This window comes from Diplotaxodon limnothrissa, linkage group LG23 (genome assembly GCF_057381915.1).
Source record: "Diplotaxodon limnothrissa isolate DT_005_m linkage group LG23, D_limnothrissa_male_GT1.1, whole genome shotgun sequence".
NCBI classification, from domain to species: Eukaryota; Metazoa; Chordata; class Actinopteri; order Cichliformes; family Cichlidae; genus Diplotaxodon; species Diplotaxodon limnothrissa.
In genome coordinates, this window is record NC_140617.1 from 42001068 (window position 1) to 42022821 (window position 21754).

General features: G+C 40.4%; 2 protein-coding genes across 3 annotated transcripts; one reads left to right on the plus strand and one right to left on the minus strand.

Annotated features, from left to right (window-relative positions):
• The first annotated feature begins 954 nt into the window (after positions 1-954).
• On the plus strand, positions 955-1921 carry LOC146608709 (interferon-induced protein 44-like). The gene is made up of 4 exons (XM_085347672.1): positions 955-1053; positions 1146-1317; positions 1449-1549; positions 1745-1921. The coding sequence occupies exons 1-4, from the start codon at positions 970-972 to the stop codon at positions 1919-1921; spliced, it is 534 nt and encodes a 177-aa protein (XP_085203798.1). The 5' UTR covers positions 955-969.
• An 11546-nt stretch (positions 1922-13467) lies between these two features.
• LOC146608710 (copper-transporting ATPase 2-like) lies at positions 13468-19420 on the minus strand. Of its 2 annotated transcripts, XM_085347936.1 has the most exons (6): positions 18905-19420; positions 16354-16575; positions 16114-16277; positions 15882-16043; positions 15700-15792; positions 13480-13623 (listed from the first exon to the last, which is right to left on the minus strand). In XM_085347936.1, exons 1-5 carry the CDS (start codon positions 19353-19355, stop codon positions 15724-15726), a joined length of 1068 nt encoding a protein of 355 aa, XP_085204062.1. In that variant the 5' UTR covers positions 19356-19420; the 3' UTR covers positions 13480-13623; positions 15700-15723. The 2 variants fall into 2 exon arrangements, with proteins under 2 accessions (XP_085204061.1, XP_085204062.1); XM_085347935.1 differs by having other exon boundaries at positions 13468-15792.
• Between the last annotated feature and the right edge of the window lie 2334 nt (positions 19421-21754).

Genomic DNA, 21754 nt, shown 5'->3' on the forward strand with positions numbered 1-21754 from the left:
AGGCCAACGTTGTGCAGTGCACCACTAATAGTTGTCCTATGGACAGATTCCCCCACCTGAGCTGTAGATCTCTGCAGCTCGTCCAGAGTCACCATGGGCCTCTTGGCTGCATTTCTGATCAGCTCTCCTTGTTCGGCCTGTGAGTTGAGGTGGACGGCCTTGTCTTGGTAGGTTTACAGTTGTGCCATACTCCTTCCATTTCTGAATGAGCGCTTGAACAGCGCTCCGTGGGATGTTCAAGGCTTGGGAAATCTTTTTGTAGCCTAAGCCTGCTTTAAATTTCTCAATAACTTTATCCCTGACCTGTCTGGTGTGTTCTTTGGACTTCATGGTGTTGTTGCTCCCAATATTCTCTTAGACAACCTCTGAGGCCGTCACAGAGCAGCTGTATTTGTACTGACATTAGATTACACACAGGTGCACTCTATTTAGTCATTAGCACTCATCAGGCATGTCTATGGGCAACTGACTGCACTCAGACCAAAGGGGGCTGAATAATTACACACACCCCACTTTGCAGTTATTTATTTGTAAAAATGTTTGGAATCATGTATGATTTTTGTTCCACTTCTCACGTGTGCACCACTTTGTGTTGGTCTTTCACGTGGAATTCCAATAACATTGATTCATGTTTGTGGCTGTAATGTGACAAAATGTGGGAAAGTTCAAGGGGGCTGAATACTTTTGCAAGCCACAGTATCTATTCTTATGGCATTTGCTGTTAGAGCATTACATGAAAAAACAGATTTTCTAGCACTACACACTGCAGTGGTAACTGCCATATAGACACTGAGCTAGAAAAAGTAAGATAGTAGGTACAACTAGACTGTAAATTATTTGGTAAACTTTTTAGGGTCTCTAGTATCCTGAACTAATGTAACAACACTACATTTTTATTTACAGTTCAGGACATATAAAATTCAGTAAGGAGAGCCAGGAACGTTTTACCCTTTTGTCTTCAATGACACCATGGGCCTTCAGTCCAGTGACAAAGGAATTCATGTGGAAGACATCAAACTTGCCATTAGAGGACATGTAAACGAAGATTACAGGGTATGAAATCTTCATTCAGATGCTTGTACACAGTGCTGTGATACAGAAACTGTATCATGCAAAAAGGTTTCAGTGACTTTGCTTTTTTCCAGTTCAATCCCACATCTCCGTTGCCTGAAACAAATTCCAGCTACAACAGTTTTCCCACTTTAGATGACAAAGTCCACATTCTGGTTTTAGTTATTCCTGCTGACACAGTGAGCATAATGAATGATGAAACTGTCAGGAAGATGAAAGATGTCAGATCAGCAGCTCGTGACAAAGGTGAGAGCAGTTGTCGTTCATATGATGTACAATTTCAAATACCTGAAAAACATGAGATAAGAATTAATCAACATACTTTATTAATCCCTAAGAAATTATGTAATTGATTGCATTGGTTTCTGTATTGGCAGGGATCCCACAAATAGCTATCATGACTAAAATTGATGAAGCCTGTCCTGAAGTCAAAAAAGACATAAAGAATGTCTACAAGAGCAAGTACTTGAATAAGCAGGTGAAGTAACTTTCATGCATATGTAGACAGTTTACACATGAATATAACATCTCTAATTTAGCTGTACATTTCAGTATATTTGTACAGAAACCTCAGCTGGAATCAGTACAAATAATTCAAGAAGTAATTTATAATTATGTCACTAGTGCAACAATACAGTTTCAGTTTTTAAAATGTAATTTTGTTTAAACTTAGATGGAAACAGTGAGCATGAACCTGGGTATTCCACTGAACTGCATCTTCCTCGTGAAGAACTACCACACAGAGATTGAGACGGAGAACGATGTGGATTCACTTATACTGAGTGTACTGAAAAAGATCATTGACTATGGAGAGGACTACCTGAATGACCAGGATGATCCTGACCTATAATCAGTGTGTGAGGGGGATAGAAAATGAAAATGTTATACAAAAAAGTCACACAAAAAGTTAATTTCATGAGAAATCTAATCCTACTGAATTTTTGTCTTGTTCTTGTTTTCTTTAACTTATTTTCTTTTGCAAATTAAATCCAAATAACCTTCCTGGAAAATCAATACATCTACTTTTTGTTCTTTACTGTATAATCAAAAATGTTAACTGCAGGAAGAATGACAGATATATGCATGTAACCTGTTGTCTGCTGTGTAACTCAAATAAATCATTGTAAGGCTGTCCTCTGTGAATCAGTGCATTAACACAGTGAATCCTAATTTTGCTAAGAAAATTAAAAAGCTAAAAAGATACACATGCACAGATGGAAGGTAAATGGAGGTGTGCTGATTTTGGTGGTGGTGACTGTGATCTGTTGAGTTGATTTCTTGTTTTCTGAACTGTAATTACATCTGCATCTTCTGCATCCACACCCATTTTCACACCTTGGCTCGTGTGATTAGGTAGAGGATCAATAAGGGGTCTGTTGGCTTAAAATCTGGGACCTTTACAAATGTTGACATATTACACGTGACTAACATAAACGCAACAGTTGTGTCACAAATAAACATCTTACTTTTCTAACAACATATAAAATACAAATTGCATGCTGCATTAACTTGAAGGGGTTAATCAAAACACATCTTGCAGTGCACACTCTTTAACCAAAGCTGGAAAACTTCACTGCTGTCAGGAGCCTGGGTCTCCTGACCCAGCGTTTTTAGTTCTTTGTGATTCTTGTATTTTGTACTTGTGTGATTTATTCTATGGTTTCTAGCTTTGATCCCTTGCCCTTCATGTTTCTCTGTGCCCCCTCTGTTCTGTGTACGTCTGTGTCTTTGCATGTTTGAGCTTCTTGTTTTCTGTCACTCTGCAGTGGCGTGTCTAGAAAATTTTTGTTGGGGGGGCCAGGTAGGGGCACAGATTTGGAGAAGGGTGGCAGATGTAATTGTCAGATAATGTTTAAAAAAAATTCTACCAACCGTTAACCATAATTCAATAACCCTATAAACCTAATAACCAAATGCGCTTTTAACTCTTATTAGAATGAGATTTTAACCACTACGGTGCAAAGTTTTTAGATACTGCGTTGATAAAGTACAAGAGATACAATCAGTCAGTGTTTATTCAGCAGTCAAGGACATCAATATTTGCATAGTATTTTTACTGACATGTAGTGCACATATGTTTTGGGCAAAAACATTTTTTAATATTAAAATACGAACATTTTAACATACAATTGGCAAATTAGCCAATGCCAATGCAAAACCAATGCCTATTAAAAAAAGAAGATAATCTTCTCACAAACTGGTGTTTGATTTTGAAACAGGAAAAAAGTGTGGAAACAAATGAAAAGACTAACATTTGAATAACACCTGAAAGCAAGTAAATACTTTCTATGCTGCCTTATGGTAAACTTTGGTAATATTGATGTATAAAGAACAACACTGGCTGATGATGAAATACAGTCAGCTGGCATGGTGACACTGCCAGTATTAACCTGCAGGGCTGGACTGGGACAAAAAATTGGGCATTTTCACTACAGACCAGCCCACCAGGTATTAAAGCCATAAAGCCTTTGAATGAAAACAAATGCTGTTGTGACAGTGATGTACACTGTCTTTTTGGTATATGTATGATCTCTATACATTTTACGTCAGATAAAAACTTTGTTCGCAAGATTCAGATAATTATTTAATAAAAGCTAAATATTTGAAATGAGAATAAGAAAGAAAAGTATTTCTTTGTGCCCCCCTCTCCCTGTTAATGCCCTACCTGGCCCCCTGGCAACACTTTGCTAGATCCGCCCCTGCACAGTTACCAGCTGTCAGCTACTTAGAAAAAGGATGCTGGTGTTATTTGTCTCTCAGAAACAGTTCATAACTTCCCTTCAACTCATTCATGTCACCTAAAAGGTAAACCTGTTTCTCCATCACTGTTCTGCTCTGATGATTCAGTAAGGACATCTCCTGGTTTCATCTTCATGTTTCCCTCTCACCACATATACGACCCATAGTAAGACCACATCTGGATCCCCTTCAGTTCGCTTATCAGCCTCGTCTCGGAACTGAGGACGCCATCATCTACCTGCTCAATCGTGTCTACACCCATCTGGACCAGCCGGCGAGCACTGTGAGGGTCATGTTTTTTGACTTTTCTAGTGCTTTCAACACCATCAGGCCGACCCTCCTGGGTGATAAGTTAGCAGCGATGCAGGTGGATGCTTCTCTGGTGTCCTGGATTGTTGATTACCTGACAGGAAGACCACAATATGTACGTCTCCCACAGTGTGTGTCTGACAAGGTGATTAGCAACACAGGGGCACCACAGGGGACTGTCCTCTCCCCCTTCCTCTTCACCCTCTTCACCACAGACTTCAGCCACTGCACAGAGACCTGCCATCTTCAGAAGTTTTCTGATGACTCTGCGGTGGTTGGATGCATCAGCAGGGATGATGAGACAGAGTACCGGGCTGTGGTCGACTCCTTTGTCACGTGGTGTGAGCAGAATCATCTGCAGCTCAACGTGGCAAAGACCAAGGAACTGATCGTGGACTTCAGGAAGACCAGGAAACACTTGACCCCTGTTTCAATCCAGGGGGTCAGTGTTGACATTGTGGAGGACTATAAATACCTTGGAGTACACATTGACAATAAACTGGACTGGGCTAAAAACACCACAGCACTTTACAGGAAGGGCCAGAGTCGTCTCTATTTTTTGAGGCGACTGAGGTCCTTCAACATCTGCCAGAAAATGCTGAGGATTTTCTATGAGTCTGTTGTGGCCAGTGCGATCCTCTATGCTGTTGCATGCTGGGGGAGCAGGCTGAGGGTCGCAGATGCCAACAGACTTAATAAACTGATCCGTAAGGCCAGCAATGTTGTGGGGATGGAGCTGGACTCCCTCAAGGTGGTGTCGGAGAGGCGGATGCTGTCCAAGATAAAGACAATGTTGGATAACACCTCCCACCCACTCCATGACATGTTGGTCAGTCACAGGAGCTCGTTCAGTGAGAGACTGAGATTACCGAAAAGCACCACTGAACGACACAGGAAATCATTCCTGCCTGTGGCCATCTCCCTGTACAACGCATCCACTTAACACACTGTTTGCTGCTACAGCTACACATGTTTCTTTTCCAACTATTTATTTATAAGTGACTTATGTATGTATGTATGTATATATATGTATATATTGTACTATTCTTAGTTAGCGTATTGTCTGTCTTGTCTTAATGTTGGTTTAAAATGGAGCACTGTAACAAAAAATAATTTCCCCCAGGGATCAATAAAGTATTCTGATTCTGATTCTGATACAAACCGATATCATGACCAGCAGCTTTACAGCTGTGGCTCCAGCAAACATCAGCTGATACTAGAAATTAATATTAAATAAATTCTAACAACAGCTGATCAAGCTTAAACGTGCTGCTGTTGTTTAGCGTGACATCCGCTGGTTTCCTGTTTCTGGCGCAAAGTGGGAGATAAATAAACAAGAGAGAAAAGCCGATCAGCTGATCATTGATCAGTTTCATGATCAAAGTAGCAACAGAAGAGGGAGGGAGGGGGGGGGATAAGAGAAGAGGCAGCTGTGCAGCGTAAAGACAGAATAACTCCAGCTTTTTGTCTTTTCCCATTCTAGCTAAAGTACGGGACAAACTGTGTCTCTTCTCAGCTCAATACAAAACACATAATATTTTCTCTGAATGAGGGACCATTCCATTTTTTAAGGAGCCGTTGGCAACTCTACTAACTAACCTTATGAATAAAATAAAGTTCACTATCAGTAACATCATAGCAACAGAACAGCTGTATAGAAACTCCTTCATGCTAGCTCACGCAGTACGAGTTATTGTAACTGACTGTAAAAAGTCAGCACAACGAAAATAAACTCCACCTAAACTTGGTTTATATCTGACCCAGATAGACTGCAGGTCATAACTTCTTACCTGAAGTTCAGTTCACCGCCTCCGGCCTCTGCTCCTCCTGCCTTTCCATCATCCACCTGCCAGCGTGTTGCATCTGCTGGCCTCCACCACTTGCTAATGTTACTGAATCTGTGGAAGCTCCGCAATAGCCACCACCAAACAATTGAGTTATTTTTACACATCTCCCAGCATCTGGCCACCTTTCAGTGTTTATACTGTTACGGGGAAAAAATGAAAAAAAACCCATTGGCCCATAAAAATGAAAAATCACCATCGGCCCACCGGGCAAATGCCCAGTATGCCCGATGGCCAGTCCAACTATGTCCTCTGGGCTGGAGGGTGGCGGATTAAAAGCTTTGGTGCATTACCGTGAGGCGAAGGCCATCCATCACAGCTTTTTTGGGTTAGATAAATGAAAACTATGTTTTTGTAATAATTCCTGTGACTCCTCCTGCTTTTTCAACTCAGCCCATCACACGTCTATGTCTCTCCTTGTTTCGTCTTTTATTATGAAAGGGTTGTGTTTCCATGTTCAGTGTGTTTCATTTTGCTTCCCCTGTGGTGTCAGGTTCATTTGTGACAGCTGTGTTTCCACTTCCCCTTTTATTTTCTGTGTATTTAAGTCCGCTGTCTTCCTCTGGTCAGTGCTGGTGTGTCTGTTTTCTTCCGTTCACGTTATTCCGGGTTTCAGGTTATCTCCTGATTCTGTTTAGGTCCATGTTCATGTTCATGTTTTTTCATCAGAGTTTCTCGCATGCACCTCCTCGGATTCATGTTCATGTTTTTCCTGTCATAGTTGTCATAGTCATACTGAGTTATTCCCAGTGTAGGTTTTAGTTTTAGTTGTCGCCCCTGTTTGCTGGGCCTTGTTTTGTGTTCATGTTTTTTCAACCTAATAAATGGTTTGCTTTTTGTTAAGATTCAGTTCCATCTCTCCCTTGTCTGCTTCCGGGTTCATATTGCAATCACATCTGCCACCGTGACAATAAACTTATTTTGATTTTTAACTTTCTTTATTTTTTCAACAATATTATGTATATATAAACGTTTTGCATCTTACAATATAAAGCCTGGATCCTGCACATATTGCACTTTGAACTTGAACTGTGTTGTCTGTTTATTGGAGATTGTACTACTTGAATTCATTATCCTGGTGATATAACACATTAATTCTCCATTTGGAATCAATATAGTATATAATACAGTATCTGTCTATCCATCTATATAGCTATTGAATTGAACTGGAGTGAATGGAAGAGAATTAAATAATGGATTTCATGTTCATGTTTATCTATGTTGTAACAGTGACGACTTGAGACATCTGTTTGGCACTATATGAAGAGAATTAAATAAAATTTAAATAAAAATGATATTAACTGTATTTATACATTTTCTATTTTTGGATGAGACACTGTCAGTGTGCTGTTATATAACTCAGGTATTTTTAAGGCCCAGTGGCGTGTCCAGCGGGGTGGCCTGGGGGGGCACAGGCCACCCCCCCAACCAGACTGGCCACCCCAAAGGCAAAACAATAAAATTCAATCAAATATCAAATGTCCGATTATGTTTTCACGGTGAAGTTCAGATATCCGAGTGTAAGTGAATGCAGCATCGGCTTCTGCGCTATGTGCATCACGTTAGCAAAGGTAGGAGAGCCAAGCACGAAAGACGGCACCGCAGGAAACAATTTTTCGGTGAAAGAAAATGAGGACAGAATAAATGTCTCGGTAAGTAATATTAAGTTTGTTGAGTTTAGTAAACTTCGGTGAAATTAGAATACCAAGGAAAAAATAACACTTATTATTGCAGCCGTCGAATATTTCAGGCAGTATGCTACTGAGGGGAGCTAACATAAGAGTTATGAGTTATAAGATATAATCTAAGTCGTAACATTGCTGTATGGAGCTGCAGATTTGGTTGCAGGTTAACATACCTGGACTGGCCATCGGGCATACCGGGCATATGCCTGGTGACTTATTTTTTTTTGTAAGGGCATGAACAATGAGAGGTGGTGGATTGGCCAGATGCAGGTCGATGTGTAAAAATAACTCAGTTGTTTGGTGGTGGCTATGGCGGGGCTTCCACAGAGGCCAGCAGGTGGATGAGGGAAGGGGAGGCAGGAGAAGAGACCCGAGGCAGCCGCCAGTCCAAGTGTCAGGTGAACTGAACTTCAGGTAAGAAGTTATGACCTGCAGTCTATCTGGGTCAGATATAAACCAAGTTTAGGTGGAGTTTATTTTCGTTGTGCTGACTTTTTACTGTCAGTTGCAATAACTCGTACTGCGTTCTAGCCAGCTTGACGGAGTTTTTATACAGCTGTTCTGTTGCTATGATGTTACTGATAGTGAACTTTATTTTATTCATAAGGTTAGTTAGTAGAGTTGCCAATGGCTCCTTAAAAAATGGAATGGTCCCTCATTCAGAGAAAATATTACACGTTTCGTATTGAGCTGAGAAGAGACGCAGTTTGTCCCGGACTTTAGCTAGAATGGGAAAAGACACAAAGCTGGAGTTATTCTGTCATTACGCTGCACAGCTGCCTCTTCTCACATTCTCTCCCCCTCCCTCTCCTGTTGAAACTGATCAATGATCAGCTGATCGGCTTTTCTCTCTTGTTTGTTTATCGCCCACTTTGCACCAGAAAGAGAAAACCAGCAGATGTCGCGCTAAACAACAGCAGCACGTTTAAGCTTGATCAGCTGTTGTTAGAATTTATTTAATATTAATTTCTAGTATCAGCTGATGTTTGCTGGAGCCACAGCTGTAAAGCTGCTGGTCATGATATCGGTTTGTATATGTGGTGAGAGGGAAACATGAAGATGAAACCAGGAGATGTCCTTACTGAATCATCAGAGCAGAACAGTGATGGAGAAACAGGTTTACCTTTTAGGTGACATGAATGAGTTGAAGGGAAGTTATGAACTGTTTCTGAGAGACAAATAACACCAGCATCCTTTTTCTAAGTAGCTGACAGCTGGTAACTGTGCAGGGGCGGATCTAGCAAAGTGTTGCCAGGGGGCCAGGTAGGGCATTAACAGGGAGAGGGGGGCACAAAGAAATACTTTTCTTTCTTATTCTCATTTCAAATATTTAGCTTTTATTAAATAATTATCTGAATCTTGCGAACAAAGTTTTTATCTGACGTAAAATGTATAGAGATCATACATATACCAAAAAGACAGTGTACATCACTGTCACAACAGCGTTTGTTTTCATTCAAAGGCTTTATGGCTTTAATACCTGGTGAGCTGGTCTGTAGTGAAAATGCCCAATTTTTTGTCCCAGTCCAGCCCTGCAGGTTAATACTGGCAGTGTCACCATGCCAGCTGACTGTATTTCATCATCAGCCAGTGTTGTTCTTTATACATCAATATTACCAAAGTTTACCATAAGGCAGCATAGAAAGTATTTACTTGCTTTCAGGTGTTATTCAAATGTTAGTCTTTTCATTTGTTTCCACACTTTTTTCCTGTTTCAAAATCAAACACCAGTTTGTGAGAAGATTATCTTCTTTTTTTAATAGGCATTGGTTTTGCATTGGCATTGGCTAATTTGCCAATTGTATGTTAAAATGTTCGTATTTTAATATTAAAAAATGTTTTTGCCCAAAACATATGTGCACTACATGTCAGTAAAAATACTATGCAAATATTGATGTCCTTGACTGCTGAATAAACACTGACTGATTGTATCTCTTGTACTTTATCAACGCAGTATCTAAAAACTTTGCACCGTAGTGGTTAAAATCTCATTCTAATAAGAGTTAAAAGCGCATTCGGTTATTAGGTTTATAGGGTTATTGAATTATGGTTAACGGTTAGTAGAATTGTTTTTAACATTATCTGACAATTACATCTGCCACCCTTCTCCAAATCTGTGCCCCTACCTGGCCCCCCCAACAAAAGATTTCTAGACACGCCACTGCTCGTTTACGGAGGGTGCAAAATGCGGCAGCTTGTGTTTTAACTGGCACTCGAAGGTTTGAGCACATCTCCCCTATTTTAGCTTCACTTCACTGGCTGCCCATTTCTTTTGGCATTCATTTTAAAATTCTTTTATTTGCCTTTAAAGCTCTCCATGACCTAGCTGCATCTTAACTCTCTGAGCTGCCACAGTCTTATAAACCCACCCGCTGTCTCAGGTCAGCTGATCAGCTGTTCCTGAATGTTCCCAGGACTGAGCGCAAACTTAGAGGACATCGTGCTTTTGCTGTAGCATCTCTGAAACTGTGACACGATCTGCCTTTAGAGATTAGACAGGCTTCTTCTCTGCCTGTTCTTAAATCACTCCTGAAAACTCATCTCTTCACCCTGACCTTTGACACCTTGTAAGATGTTGGTTTTTAGTTTGAGTTTTTTAGTTTATTTTTGCTGTTTTATCTTGTTTTTAAATATAGGGCTGTTTAAATTTTTTATGTATTATGTGTTTTATTTTCTTACTGTTAAGTTTTATTCTATTGTTGGGTATTTTAAAGTGCTTTCTCAATAAAGATGGATTGGATTGGACTGGAAGATAAACACTTTAGTTTGCAGTACTGTGGTGAGTTCACAGTAAAGCACTGTGTTGGACTGGCGCACAGTGATTGTGGCGTTCATGGTCAGTGTTAGGTTACCTCAAGTACAGTGGATTCATTTGCATTTAAGCTGATGATGCTTAGATTAAGTCATCAAATTTCACCTTTATATCAGCTCTATAAGCCAATTCTCAGGATACTGTTAGTGTAGGAAATGGAAAGACAACCAAGATATCTGTGAAATGTCTGCTTACATCTTGAATTCAGCTCCGGCGTATGTGGTAAGTTGTTAATGAGTGACTTTAATTTATTCTTTCTTCAGATGTGGCTATACACTCTACTGAGAATAAGCATACTGTCATGATATGAGTGGATCTTCAAAATAGACATCAAAATAGTTCATGGAGAAAATAAGTAGAAAAAGTAAAGATCTTCTTAGGAACAATACTGTTTGGATAATTATAACCATCATAAGCAACTGAATCATTTCAAGATGTATTTGCTCAAAAATTTATTACAAACACGTATTTAATTATCAACACAAGGAAAATCAACAGTTTCTAGAACTCCAACAGGGGCAGGACTTGGAGGTACTGGGATTTCAGGAGGCAGCAGAATGGTACACTGGTCAGTGTCATTATTATTGACCGGTGATGGTGGATGGCCTTGGGGGGAGCTGAGAGGTAACTCAGACCTCTTATCTTCAGGACACGTAAAGCAAACATACTTCTTTTCAGCAGCTGGAGACTTAGAGACATCCCAAGTCATCAGCCTCATGCGTTTAGGCTGAGGCAAAGGTTCCTCTTCATCCTCCACAGAAAAAACGCTTGAATATCTGCGCTTTCTGCCCAGACCTAACTCTGCAATGGGTGGAGGTGTCAGAGGCAGAGGAGACATTAAAAAGGCCAAATCATCATCCAGGGATGAACAATCATATTTAAAATCTGGATGCATGATCTTGTCTGTGTCCTTTGACTGAAAGCTGGCATCAGCAGGTGGAGGAACTGAAGAAACTGGAACATCAGAACTCATCAGCCTCATGCGTTTAGGCATCAAATGTTCCTCTTCATCCTCCACAGAAAAAACAGCAGAATATCTGCGCTTTCTGCAGAGACGTAACTCTGCAGTGGGTGGAGGTCTCGGAGGCAGAGGAACATCAGTAGGACACATGAAAAACGCCACTTCATCATCCAGGGATGAACGATCATTTTTCAAATCTGGGTGAATGATCTTGTTTGTGTCCTTTGAATGAAAGCTGGCATCAGCAGGTGGTGGACTTGGGAGCTCACATGCAGGTGCACTGATAGGTCTGAACATGAAAGCGGGAACTTCATTGTCCAGAGCACAACGGTCTCCACTGGATGAGTGTGGGAGCTTCTCCTTTGCCTGTGGAGGAGGCAGACTTTGAGCCAAAGGGATCTCGTGTTGCAGAGGAACATTAGAGTCATCTGACGTTTTGCTCTGTTACATATTATTGTTGTTGTTGTTGGATTTTTCTTTAAAAATTCACACGATTTAATGTTTAGAAACAGACACAGTGAAGGGTAACTTACCACAGCTCGAGCCATTTTAGGCGTCTGTCAAGGCAAAGACGCAGGATTTGGTTTCTCTGTGTAAGATTACAGGACAGTTGTCAGTTTCATTTTCAAGTCAGTTGGATAAATTCATATCAAACTTCTCAAACTGTATCATTAAAGCATTGTTTAGGTGGACAAATATGAAAGATATGAAGATAAAAACAGTAACAGCTGGCAATCAAGGGAAAACAACCTTATGAAAAAGGTCTTAATCATTATTGTTTAAAAGTAAATCTTTCAGTCCTTACTTCAGTGATTGTTTGAAGTCTCTGTGCTTGTTGTCAGTCGCAGATTTGTGTAAAATAGTTGCAGTTTGTGAATAAAGTTTGCAGGAGCTCCAAGGTTTGTCTGTTCAGTACCAAAGTAATGAGGAGACTGAGTGCAGGTTTGGAATCCTCAGTGACAGAAGAATGCAGCAATGTTTGAATTTGAATTTGTTATTGTTTTATTAACAACAACTACCAGGATCATGCCATAGCAACACAGTGATGCCCAGTCAAATGTCAGGTACAAGGGATAGCCCACATACACACCCAACAGCACAGTAAAGCAATGGGCACCAATGCCACCAGTCAGGCCTTAACAGTGGCGTGTCTAGAAAATTTTTTGTTAGGGGGCCAGGTAGGGGCACAGATTTGGAGAAGGGTGCCAGATGTAATTGGCAGATAATGTTTAAAAAAAATTCTACCAACCGTTAACCATAATTCAATAATCTTATAAACCTAATAACCAAATGCGCTTTTAACTCTTATTAGAATGAGATTTTAACCACTACGGTGCAAAGTTTTTAGATACTGCGTTGATAAAGTACAAGAGATACAATCAGTCAGTGTTTATTCAGCAGTCAAGGACATCAATATTTGCATAGTATTTTTACTGACATGTAGTGCACATATGTTTTGGGTAAAAACATTTTTTAATATTAAAATACGAACATTTTAACATACAATTGGCAAATTAGCCAATGCCAATGCAAAACCAATGCCTATTAAAAAAAGAAGATAATCTTCTCACAAACTGAAGTTTGATTTTGAAACAGGAAAAAAGTGTGGAAACAACTGAAAAGACTAACATTTGAATAACACCTGAAAGCAAGTAAATACTTTCTATGCTGCCTTATGGTAAACTTTGGTAATATTGATGTATAAAGAACAACACTGGCTGATGATGAAATACAGTCAGCTGGCATGGTGACACTGCCAGTATTAACCTGCAGGGCTGGACTGGGACAAAAAATTGGGCATTTTCACTACAGACCAGCCCACCAGGTATTAAAGCCATAAAGCCTTTGAATGAAAACAAACGCTGTTGTGACAGTGATGTACACTGTCTTTTAAGGAGCCGTTGGCAACTCTACTAACTAACCTTATGAATAAAATAAAGTTCACTATCAGTAACATCATAGCAACCGAACAGCTGTATAGAAACTCCGTCATGCTAGCTCACGCAGTACGAGTTATTGTAACTGACTTTAAAAAGTCAGCACAACGAAAATAAACTCCACCTAAACTTGGTTTATATCTGACCCAGATAGACTGCAGGTCATAACTTCTTACCTCAAGTTCAGTTCACCTGATACTCGAACCGGCGGCCGCCTCAGGTCTCTGCTCCTCCTGCCTCCCCTTCCCTCATCCATCGGTTGCCTCTGTGGAAGCCCCGCCATAGCCACCACCAAACAACTGAGTTATTTTTACACATCGGCCAGCATCTGGCCAATCCACCACCTCTCATTGTTCATGCCGTTACAAAAAAAAAAAAAAAAAAAAAGTCATCAGCCCACTGTGCAAATGTCCGATGGCTAGTCCAGCTATGTTAACTTGTTAATCTTTCGCTGAAAAAACGTTTTCTGTGGTGCCGTCTTTCGTGCTTGGCTCTCCTACCTTTGCTAACATGATGCTCATAGTGCAGAAGCCGGTGCTGCATTCACTTACCCTCAGACATCTGAGCTTCACTGTGAAGCCATAATCGTACATTTGATATTTCATTAAATTTTATTGTTTTAGCTTCGGGGTGGCACCTGGGGTGGCCAGTCTGGTTGGGGGGGTGGCCTCTGCCCCCCAAGGCCACTCCGCTGGACACGCCACTGTAAACGAGTAACGTATGAAGCACTGATCCCTATATAAAGTGCATTACAGTAATCCAGCCGAGTGCTAACAAAGGCGTGGATAACTGTCTCAAAGTGCTGCTGTGAAATAAATGTCTTTATTTTATCAGCTGCCTGAGCTGAAAGAAGCTTGATTTTACCACTGCCTTAATCTGGCTGACAAGCTTCAGGTCAGAGTTCACTTTGACCTCCAGGTTTGTCACAGCTGGTTTAACGTACTGTGCCAAGGTATCTAAATACACATTGGGGGTCTCAGTAGGGCTGCCAAGAGATTTGAACCCTGGTGGAGGAGACCTTCTCAATAAAAAAGTGTTTAAAAAAACGTTTACAGGCTGCAGTCAGTATGTGGTGCACTAAGAACAGAGTTAATGGTTTTAAACAAAACATGCAGGTTGTGACAGTTTGACGAAACAATGTCAGATAAGTGTTGTCTTTTGGTATCTTTTACAGTTTTTTGATATTGATGCCAACAGTCCTTTAGCATCTGGAATGACACTTGTAGCTTGTTTCCATTCACGCTCAGCTCGACAGCACTTGCGTCTGACAGCCTTCAGCCAGGGGTCAGATTTAGATTTTGCCTGGTTCTTAACGGAGCCACAGTGTCCAAAGCAATCTGGTAGGTGGAATAAAACCATGAGCTCAGTTCCTCAGTCTGGCTGCACAAAAGCTCCGGGATTTTACAGTTCTGGTTAAAAACTGTTAAAAACTGCTCAGCAGTGGACGGGTCAAAAATACGACAGCGGCGAGCAGCAGCGCGGTTTAACTGAGGTACGGGCAAGAGGAACTTGAAGCATCACAGGACTGTGGTCAGAAAACACAGCATCACAAATCTCTACGTTAAAAACAGAAACAAACAGAAGAACTATGAGATAAAACAAGATCAAGTGTGTGTCCATGTTCATGTATGGGACTGACTGAATAGCACAAAGTTAGAATGCTTAGTCTGTTTTTTAGGCTATTTCACAATATGAAAATAAATAACTTATTAAAACAGATCATATACACATCCAATAACTAAGTGAAAATGATTGTTTTTGTTTTTTTATTTGCTAATAAAAGTGTCAGTGCAGTCAACCATCGTTTTTGTCCTTGTGCATTAGTTTTGATTTAGTTATCAAGTAAAATTTAATAGTAATTTTTTTACTTTGATTTTTGGGATGTAGGATGATCATTTTCATTTCTGTCTAACGCTGTGACATCTTCTTGTTCCAGCATGATTTCTTTCTCATTGACATTTGATGGGTTTTCAAGGTGTTCCATTAACATTACATCTTATTTATTTTAATTTTATATGTGCGTGACTTGGAGCATGAACCAGAAATATGCAAGCCTCATGGAGGTTTTTTGTCTCTAAATGATCAAAATTAAAAATCTCAGTATCATCGGGACCTCATCCATCTAGTCGAGGAGCTGACCGCGGTCTAGACTACACTAAGCAGCAGCAGTGTACTCCTAGTATGTACAATGCATCACTATGAGACATAAATGCACACTTAGTGTGATGTATTCTTAACAACTTTGAATGATGGGGTATGAAGTGAGAGGCATTTAATGAACTGGAAGTGCTTCTCTGAGCCCTCACACACCCAAGACAGATTAGGAAGAGAGGGGAACCACCTTGCTGCATGAGTAGCTACGCGGTCAGGTTGACTTCCACATGGTTTGCTGGGGACGCTGCCATGTAGCCAGCCTGGCCTCAAATCCAAGACCCTGAAATGAGGAGAAACTCCAAGGTGTGAAATTGCATGTGTAAAAAATTGTAGGTTTAAGATAGCTTTTAAAAGTCCTGTGATAAACACCTGGATGAGCTTGATAATATCCCGAGGTCCGAGCACCTCTGGGTCAAACTCAACCTGAGCTTTGTTGGTTGCCAGTGCGACCGAAGCCATGAGGATCCCTCTGGTTAAGTTGAGCTTGGACTCGATGTTGTGGACACATGATGCGCACGTCATGCCTGTTATCTGCATGTGAAATACATGTGATGTGGAATTTGCACAAAATTCTGCATTATATGGTGTCCCGCAGACTTACAGTGAGGTCCAGCTTTCCATGTGCTACTGCATTATCCTCAATCACTTTGGCACCAAAGCCCAAGTCTTTGATGAGCTCAGTCACTGCAGTAGCATCCAGGACATGTGAATCATACTTCACCTCTGCCTTACCGGCCATTAGCGACACCAACACTGAGAAGATTCCTGGTTAACAAACACAGTACACTTTATCAACAATCTTCATCTCAGTTCAAATGCCTCATCCCTGGAAGTCGCTCACCTCTGTGTTTGAGCAGGTTCCTCTCGATGTTGGACACACAGGAGGCACAGGTCATCCCCGTAATGCAGATGAAGCATTTCTGTGCTTTTATCTCAGGCGAACTTGCAGATGGTGCCTGTGAACCCGTCCCATTGCTGACTACAGGCCTGTTTGTCGACATGTCAGAAAGTCCAAAGCTTACAGGCTGGGACTTTTCATGACTCTGAACACTCTTTATAGGTTCTGAAAGGACAAAAAAATATGGAGGCGCCATATAAGTTTGTAGCTCTACACATTTATGAGGCTCAACTTAGAATCTTCAATCACCATAGTCCAACTAGAAATTTTAAAAACTCATCCTATTCTCTTCCTGAAGGGAGGGAGGATATAATCTCTTTCATTCATTTTTTTTGTCTGTTTGTTAGCAGTGTGGCAACCAGAGTTTTCGAATTTTGTGTGATGGTAGATAGCAATAACCAATAGATACCAATAACAGCTCAAGGTGATTAAATTTTCAAGAAAATCGGTCAAAGTCAAGGTCATACCAGATGTGAAAGTTAGTAAAATCTTTATATCACCCATAATTTTTCAGATTTCACAGCAATACACTAGGCCCTGTGGGACATGAGTACCTAGGTTGGCTAAGTATTTAACATTGACATTTATTGTTTAAGGTCAAAGTTGACCTTGGAAAAAACACTTCAAGGAATAATATCAAGTAATATATCCTGTGAAAAGGCCTGGAGAGGCATCACAGTGACGCCATAAAGTTTTGCAAAATCACGCATGCATGAATATATCTTAAAATGTCAAACTTTCACAACTTATAGAAGACAAGGGTAAAGATATAAAACTTTAGTATGTAATGCTTCAAGGTCAACGGTCAGGTTCACACAAATTAGGAAAAAGCCTTATTTTCCATGGGTCATCTCCAAACTTTAAAGCAATAGGAACATAAGTTACTTGTTTGCTTGAACTCTTTAAAACATTGTATGCCTTCACAGTGAAACAAATGGATTAATGGATTGGATAACATGGTAGGAACTAACAACTCGGTCGTCAGAGAACATCTGCAGGTGGCATGATTCCCTGTTGTACTGGAAATATAAGGCGCACAAAGTAAACAGGAATGATTTTTGATTGTTTAATTCTCATATAGCTTCAAAGCACAGAATTGGAAACGAGCATGAATGGCATTTCTAAAGCAAGCTGGATTTATTTTATTTTTTTTACTTTAAGTCCACAATCTTCTCCCACACCTTCTGCTAAACAGATAATGCAGAAGAGAAAATAACCAAGCATTTGCTTAGTTTGAGAAATTTGGATAGACTTTTTTACAGCTCACTGGCATATGATATACAACCACATGATATATAACTTCTATCCCAATAAGAGGCCAATAGAGGCCAATAAAACCTGACACTGAGAGCTGAGCAAGATAAAGAGAAATTAAAGAATTTGTTCATAATCTGCCTGCATTAATCCCTCATCTTGGCAGGCTGTTTCTGCAATTAAAGCCCTGGTAAGGATAAGGGCTCTCAGAGTTTCACTGAGGAGTACAGTTGTCTGGTTCCCAGAGTAACCGTTGAGTTTCTGGTTTACTCTAAACAACATACCTCTTCTAAGAAACCCTTTAGATAGCATGTACACGATTTTACGGTTAATGGCAGACATTTCCTAAATGAAAGCAAACCCCTCCAAGGACATCAAACAATGAGTGCTTTTATACCTCGGGTGTAAAAACTAGTTCAAAGATACTTGAGTTCCCAACTCACTCCTTGCCTGACAGAAATACCAGATGAAGAGATGAGGTGCCACTGAGGCATGAGAGTTGTTTTTCATGTTCATCCCATTGGTCTGTGTATGCCTTTAATAATAATAATAATAATAATAATAATTATTATTATTATTATTATTATTATTATTATTATTATTATTATTATTATTATTATATTGCATAAAATGTAGACTTTACTTTTTTACTTTTTACCTCTTGTTTCTGTCTTGCCCTGACACCTGAGATCAGCCAATACAGCAGTGGGCCATAACAAATTAAAAATTGGTCAGATGATCCAGCTGTGCTACTGTTCTTGCATCTCTGGTGAGAGGCACTGAGACCAGATGAGAGGATTTGGGGAAATGATGTACAAACTCAGAAATGGAAAGATAGGGATAGGGAAAAAATGCACCAACCTGTGCCAAATTCTACCCAAAATAAATTAAAATGCACAACTTCTTGTCCAAGCCTGATCAGCTGGAGTCAAGCTAACACCTGCTACCATGTGAACTAATGGGTAAGGTATCTAGTTCCTGAGTGTTTGTGTCCCTTTATGTTGGAGAAGTTTTGGGATCTTTAGGTTGTGATCTGGACCAAGTGCTGCGGAGCTCAAGTAAGATGTTAAAGAAAAACAGGATGGCAAAAACAAATGCTAACTGTTCCCTGGATGTTCAGTCAGTTGTCACCCTCACTATTTATTAAGATTTGACACACTGAAAAAGAAAACTGAAATAATCCTAAAATAATATATTTTTTAAAAGCTTCATTAAGCAAACATTTATTTTTGTTACCTACCTTTAAGTGAGGCGTCAAAGCCCATGTCCTCAATAGCTGCCCTGAGCTGCTCTGGCTCTGTCAAATAGGGATCAAAGGTTATTGTTCCCTTTTCCGCCTCCAGGGACACCGCTATGAACCGCACTCCAGTCATCTGAGAGATCCTCCCTTCTATTGTCTGCACACAAGAGCTGCAAGTCATCCCTCCAATCAAAATGGTTACAGTCTGGGTGGAGGCATCCACCTCCTTTTTCTGCCAGAAACTTAAATCTTCTACTGATGGGTCCTCAGATAACAAAGCAGTATCAAAGCCCATGTCCTCAATTTTGTCTCTCAGCTCTTCATGTGTGACTAGAAGAGGCTGAAAAACAATCAGCGCTGCTTTGTCCTGAAGAGACACCTGAATATGTGAAACCCCCTGCAGCTCCCCGATCTGTCCCTGAATGGACTGCACACAGGACTGGCAGTGCATACCATCCACCCTGATCTGCACCACAGACTCCACGCTGTATCCCAAGGTCTGTAGTTCCAGGGCGATCTCTTTGGTTGGAATAACTGAAGCATCATAGTCCACCTTGGCCAAACTGTTGGGTACAGACCATGTGACAGTAGAGCTGGGCGATAGAACGATAACGATATGTATCGCGATATAACTTTTACTCGATAGAGAAATTAAGCTATCGCGATAGACCTCGCCGCTCTTGTCCTCTTAAAAAAAAAAAAAAAAAAAAAAAAGGTCAGCCGATCCAAATTCAGTAGCGCAGAGCTGAACCAATCACAGCCGCAGCGTCACGTCGCGTGACTTGTTACGTACAGCACAAGTGCCAAGCCGCACGTGTGTTTGTTTGGGAAGCAGCCAGCGGGTAATGGAGCCAGCGCATAATGGAGGAAATGAGTGTGCCGACTAGAAAAATCAACCGAGCGTGACCGAAGAGAAAACAGATGATGGTTCCAATGCCGGAGAGATTGTCGAACGGAAGAGCCAAAGAGGTTCCGTAGTGTGAAGGTATTTCGGCTATTTCAAGTCTGACAAAAAACAGAGTAGCGTGCACTGTAAATTGTGCCGAAAGCAAGTCTGGAAATACAATAAACTGGTGCATGCGTCACACTGTGCGCCGCGTTATTGTTTCGGTGAAATGAATTTCTACAATACTGTTACTGTTAATTCTACTCTCTGCAGTGTTTAAATGCTTACATATACACACAGTTACTGTCCCTCCACACATACGACTCAGTTCTGCTTCTATGCCGCAGCTTTGTTTACTTTTTCCCACCGAGGCTTCTAGACTTCTGATTGGCCAACATTTCTGCACGGTTAGGAATCTAGCGCCACCTGCTGCTTTGGCATGTTCATAGCAGCGTTTTCCTTCATTTCTGCCTTTATGTGTGGACGGGATTATTTTTAAAACGAAAACGGAAAATCTCAGTTTTCAAAAATACCCGTGTACGTGTGGACGTAGCCTCAGTCTCTGACTGGAAGCGCTAATTCGTCATTCGGCTTTTGTCAGACTAAAGTAACTGTTAAAACTGTTTGAAAAGCTAAGCTATGCAACAAGGAGAGATTGAGAATTTCCTTTTAGTTCTCAGTTTATTTGATATTGACAAAAGTTAGTCAGTTTTGTCTGTTCTTCTGTAAAACAAACTAAGATTTATTTTTAGAATTTATATTTTGTTTCTAAGTGGAATTGACAATTTAGTCTGTTTCGTTTGTTCTATTTTGAAACTTAAACGCTTTAGCGGCTGCCTTTTGTGTAGTTTGCAATATTTGCCTTTATTTATCTGAAAAAGTCTCATGTTCCTTAAGTACATCTACCCTGTTGAACTTATTATGTGAGCAACGGCACATTTAAATCTTACAAATATAGTTATTTGGCTTATATCGTGATAGATATCGTTATCGCCTGAAATGAAAAAAACATATCGTGATATGAAAAAATCTCATATCGCCCAGCTCTATGTGACAGCAATTATTCCATTCAGGCTGCAGATTCTGGTTTGGATGATGTGGACCTCATGCTCAGAGGTGATCCGCTGAAGTTTAAAAGATGCTCTTGAGCAGGGGCGGAGCGTGGGGGTGGCTTACGGGGCTTAAGCCCGGGTTGTTTTGTCAGAAGCCCGGGGTATTTTGGAGTGTAATTTTTTCATAGTTAGATGCCTGGCTGACAACTGTATAAAACAAAAAGTACACACAATATTCGAAGCACATAGTGCACACTGTGGGAATTTACGACTGTACGTGAATCCCCCCCTGATATTGGTATGATCCAAGCTCAGGCACTAAGCGACTGAGCGAGGGGGCGGGGGGAGCTGCTGCCCGTGAGTGCGCTGTTGGAGAGACGGAGCCAGCCATACTAAGGAGAGCTTAAGTTTGAGCAGGTACCAAAGCAAATCATTCGTACCGTACAAATAATGTAAATATGACGGTGCATCACGAAAGATTGATATGAAACTGATCACTTGACCAATATTATTTTACTTGGTCTTCAAGTGAATCAACAAATGGCGAAATGAAAAGCCGAACAAATGCTATTTTTTAGAGAGTCTTAGCTTACGTGTGTTTATTTCATATTTTCAGTTCTTACCCTGCCCGACTAATTCGGTTTCAGTTATGTACTGAAATATAAGAATGGACATTAGAGGGTTCTTTCAAAGAAAAAACTCGGGTAAATGTTATTTTATATATTATGCTTTGTATGTTGTTCAGTATATTTCTATGCAAAACAAGAGGGATTTCAGTACACAGCAGGATATTCACATTTGTAACCAGATATTTACACTTTAGGGAGAAAACATAAAACATTTTTACTGTACAACATCAATTTAGAGTAAACTTTTGTTTTAGATAAATATTGAAATATATTTTGAATTAGT

What these genes read in the sequence shown, in the direction of transcription:
- LOC146608709 (XM_085347672.1), top strand. Translation starts at nt 970, where the DNA reads ATGGGCCTTCAGTCCAGTGACAAAGGAATTCATGTGGAAGACATCAAA. An exon ending in ATGTAAACGAAGATTACAGG is followed by an intron (nt 1,054 to 1,145) that starts GTATGAAATCTT and finishes GCTTTTTTCCAG; the next exon opens with TTCAATCCCACATCTCCGTT. An exon ending in GCAAGTACTTGAATAAGCAG is followed by an intron (nt 1,550 to 1,744) that starts GTGAAGTAACTT and finishes GTTTAAACTTAG; the next exon opens with ATGGAAACAGTGAGCATGAA.
- LOC146608710 (XM_085347935.1), bottom strand. Translation starts at nt 19,355, where the DNA reads ATGCACTGCCAGTCCTGTGTGCAGTCCATTCAGGGACAGATCGGGGAG. An exon ending in GAACCTGCTCAAACACAGAG is followed by an intron (nt 16,278 to 16,353) that starts GTGAGCGACTTC and finishes TTTGTTAACCAG; the next exon opens with GAATCTTCTCAGTGTTGGTG. An exon ending in ATATTATCAAGCTCATCCAG is followed by an intron (nt 15,793 to 15,881) that starts GTGTTTATCACA and finishes TCCTCATTTCAG; the next exon opens with GGTCTTGGATTTGAGGCCAG.